Genomic DNA, 3,937 nt, shown 5'->3' on the forward strand with positions numbered 1-3,937 from the left:
TGTTTCCTTCGCATACTTGGTGATGGCAGCATTTGTCCGTCGTCTTTGGTTTTTGAGCATTCCATGGAAATACTCCCATCTCTCCAATATGCTCATTCTGTTGGAAATCAGATATCCCTCTTTGTTTCGGTAAGACGTGCATCTAGATGTTTAAGGCTTCATCCTGCTGACTTGTTGGTAAAACTTCCGTGGCTGATGCCGCTGCGCCCTGTAATTTTCGAGTTCACAGACTTACGGTTCTTTGCCTCTGTTTTTCCGTCTGTGAAACTACTTCTTCTCTAGACGAAGTTCATGATAAATCTCCGCAGGTGCCCTCGATCTTTGAGAATGGAACATTACTCTGTATGCAACATTCTTCCGTTCCCTTGCTAGCTTATGTTCATCGTCAAACCAGCCGTTTCGACTTTTTTGCCTTTGGGGTCAATTGCGTTTGTGGCCGTATTAGTGATTACGTTCTTCAGGTAATTGTGAAGTTAATTTGTTGATGCTTCATCTTCAGGACCTCTATTGAATGCGGTTATGGCAGTATATATTTCTCCTTATAGGTGTTACGGAGAGGGCTGTGTAGTGGATGACTTTAGTATTAACTCTCATTTGATTGTTATTTCGAGTCCGGAGTACCCTGCCAACGAGATAGTGATCTGAGTCTATATTGGCCCCCTATATGTTCTGACATTCAGCAAGGCTGAAAGGTGGTGGAATTCGATTTCTGGGCAAACGAGGTACTTCCAACAATCATTTCGCGCGACACTGCTAATTGAATAATCAGCAATCCGGTATCATTGATAAAATTATGTAAACTATGGGAGCCACCATATAGCCTGAATACTGGGCTATTGAAATATGATTTTGATATCACACTATGGACAGGCTTTGAGGGTCCGTTCAGCTGCCTCGTAGAAGGTATCCTTCTCCGACTCTGCAGTCTCATCTGTAGGCGTGAACATTAATGAGGCGTATATTTCGAAATTTGCATTGCAAGTGCAGAGTGCATAACAGTTCCCTTATGTTTCCAAAGCTGATAATAGTAGGCTTCATTTTTTGGCTAACTAAGAAATTTACTCTGAGCACATGGTTTATTGGATGGCCACTAGAATATATGGTGTAGTGGCTCTTCTCCAGGAAACTAGTCCCTGTTCATTATATCTCTCGTAACGCTGCTACATCAGCCTTGTATTTGGACAGGGTATCGGCTAGCTGCTGGGCAGCAATTGATCTGTTCAGGGAGCCCACTTTCCATGAGAAAATGTGTAAATCGTTAGTTAATTTTGGTTGCCGGATTGGTCGTTGTAAAATCCAGCCAGTCCGAGGCTCATTTTGTGGTTTCATGACTTCTGTTTTCGGTGTAGGGTTGTCAGCCCTAACCAAAAAAAAAATTTTAGTAGCTTTGTACTGATGAAGGGGGTAAGGTGCTCCCGAAATATATATTTACACTGTAAAACAAAAATTGTAGTTTGGAGTAAGCTACTGGTCTACCAATTTTAGGCTTGACTACAATTAGAAGACAATATCTAACCCCTTAGTTGTTGATGTTGGTTAAGCAGGTGTTTCCCAGGTTTTATGCTCCATCGTGGGGATCAATCCAGGTTTCGCCCTGGGACCCATACTACCCTTTGACCATCACTACTACCTAAGAGATATAATGTTAGGATCACATCGAATTGAATATGGCGTATACTGAATGTATCTACACTAGGAACTACGTATAAATCCACCATCGTGTAACTAAATATTCTTAGACAAAAAATCCACATCCATGAATTCAAAGTAATTAGTGGGAGGAAGACGAGAACGTTGTTTTTAGCTCAAGAAAGTGTTAACGCTTGGATGTCTACTTCGGTATGTAACGTGCGTAAATGAAAATAAACAATGTGGTGCAAAACTCTGTATTGCTAGCAAATTACAATTACTAATTGTTTTTAGTGCTTGAAAATATTTGGTGTGGGTAGGTCAAAGCATTCTCTCCACCAATTCAGGAGTAGGATTCTTTTGGCATACTACAATAGGCACTCAACTGTACCAATTTCAAAGTCTTCAATCAATAAGCAAATCAATCAAATCAAATTTCCTCAGCACTTGTACACAAACATTCATACCATGCTTAACTTCCGGCTTCCTAAGATTTTACCTATACAACAGTTATTGTGACTATTAATAATAAATACTTAAATAATTGGATACACATTTGGTTGGAATGCATTGTGAATAAATACGCGTCCAATTTCCTGTGAATAAAAGATGAAATGGAATTGCTACAATCCCCTTATGGGAGCGAATGTGTGAATCTATTATGTTCAGGGCTCCGAATAAGGATGAGATAAATACGGTAGCAAACAATTTGTACAGTATACCTCACAATGTGGGAATCCTTTATGTTAGCTATTAATATTTGAAGTAACATTGTCACCGACTATGATTAACTCACCTTTTTCGTGCATCAGGATCAGGCAAGGGGGTGTCACCATACCCGTCCCACTCAGCAAGTTTATTTATCCACTCTTTATAAAACACTATATCCGAATATATTCCCGAATAGGCCTGGCAGTTGGCGGCACTTCCTACGTAAATTCCGTGTAGTGCCCCATTGCAAACTAAAGGAGAACCTTGGTCTCCCTAAAATTACTCAACTCCATTAATTACGAAATATTCAAAGTATCAACAGCTCCTTACAAGACACTCTCCTTTGTGCTCGAAGTTGCCAGCGCAGACGGTGTTTTCTATGCACTTTTTACATTGCTCAACTTTCATCGCAGTTACTCTTGCATACTTCATTACTGATTTACCCTGCAAGATTCCCATGTGACTCGAATATCAGGGTTTATAAATTGCATACCTTTTCTGTGGTCCACCCAGATACAAAACAAGTTTCCCCGTCATTTGGTACCAGTCGGGCTACAACTGCTGCGTGAACGTGTGTTGTTTGATTAAAAAGTTGCCTCAACTGTGGATGGAAACATTCTTAAAGTTAGTATAGCAAGAGCAGTAAGTAGCTTCGAATCATGTCCCTTTTTCAGTGTCGTTTACCGGGAGAACCTGCTCAAGAATCGCAATATGTACCTTTAGAACTGCAATATTATAATCCAAATCGGTGCTGCTATAATCTGGATGGATTAAAATGTAGGACACGTTACGCTCTTGCAAGAGGTTTGCACTCCCCGCTATTATAAGCTTTTTTTAAAAATGTGGATTTAGTTTGGTCCAACTGACAATGTCATAAAGTATTTCCTTACCAGATCCTTCGCTTTCGAGTTCGCTACACACGAAGCTGAAGTGATAACATTATCCAATTCGACCAGCATTCCAGTGCATAAATGATTGTCGTCGCTTGCATTTCTGATGTCGACCTTTGAATTGTTTCCAAAAGTGTTAATAATTCTGTTAGATGACAAAAATATAGATACATTGGCTGGAAACTGTCCTGGAGGAGAACGGATTAGCGGCGAAGTGTCTTCTTGGTTCGTATTGTTTTGAAGAGCTACCAAAGGTAGCGACATAATTAGTAAAATGATTTTCGCGAATTTGCTCATTTTGAACGACAAATGGAAAACTAATCAATGTACAATTTCGAACGAGAACTGTCGTGACTTTTAATAAACAATAGAAAATTTCAAAGCAAACACTGGTTCGTCGTTTTGCTACTACTATATGAACTGAAAAAGTTTTGAATTTTATTATTTTTAAAATGTTTTATCTAATCAAATTGTAAAACAATTCACTCGCCCGGTGATAAACTGGGTAAGATTATTATGATTAAGAGATTATTATTATTTCTTCAAACCGGGGTCATATAGAACAGAATCGAGTTCATCAAAGTGGTTCTAAGCACCTAAACTGAAAAACTTAGTCTTTCCTTTTTGTTTTTTCCTGCTAAGAAACAAACTGGACAAAACGACATATATAACAGTAGATATAATGCAGGTATTGGCTGTAACTGAGC

At 39.2% G+C, this 3,937-nt stretch overlaps 1 protein-coding gene across 4 annotated transcripts; it reads right to left on the reverse strand.

Annotated features, from left to right (window-relative positions):
• Window positions 1-1,870: 1,870 nt before the first annotated feature.
• On the reverse strand, window positions 1,871-3,637 carry LOC119651959 (trypsin epsilon-like). 4 transcript variants are annotated; one of them, XM_038055817.1, is made up of 8 exons: window positions 3,402-3,637; window positions 3,231-3,344; window positions 3,058-3,168; window positions 2,834-2,941; window positions 2,671-2,784; window positions 2,426-2,613; window positions 2,184-2,225; window positions 1,871-2,128 (listed from the first exon to the last, which is right to left on the reverse strand). In XM_038055817.1, the coding sequence occupies exons 1-8, from the start codon at window positions 3,525-3,527 to the stop codon at window positions 2,125-2,127; spliced, it is 807 nt and encodes a 268-aa protein (XP_037911745.1). In that variant the 5' UTR covers window positions 3,528-3,637; the 3' UTR covers window positions 1,871-2,124. The 4 variants fall into 4 exon arrangements, with proteins under 4 accessions (XP_037911745.1, XP_037911744.1, XP_037911746.1 ...); XM_038055816.1 differs by having other exon boundaries at window positions 1,871-2,032; window positions 2,097-2,225; XM_038055818.1 differs by lacking the exon at window positions 2,184-2,225.
• Between the last annotated feature and the right edge of the window lie 300 nt (window positions 3,638-3,937).

Source organism: Hermetia illucens, chromosome 3, assembly GCF_905115235.1.
Source record: "Hermetia illucens chromosome 3, iHerIll2.2.curated.20191125, whole genome shotgun sequence".
Taxonomy (NCBI): domain Eukaryota; kingdom Metazoa; phylum Arthropoda; class Insecta; order Diptera; family Stratiomyidae; genus Hermetia; species Hermetia illucens.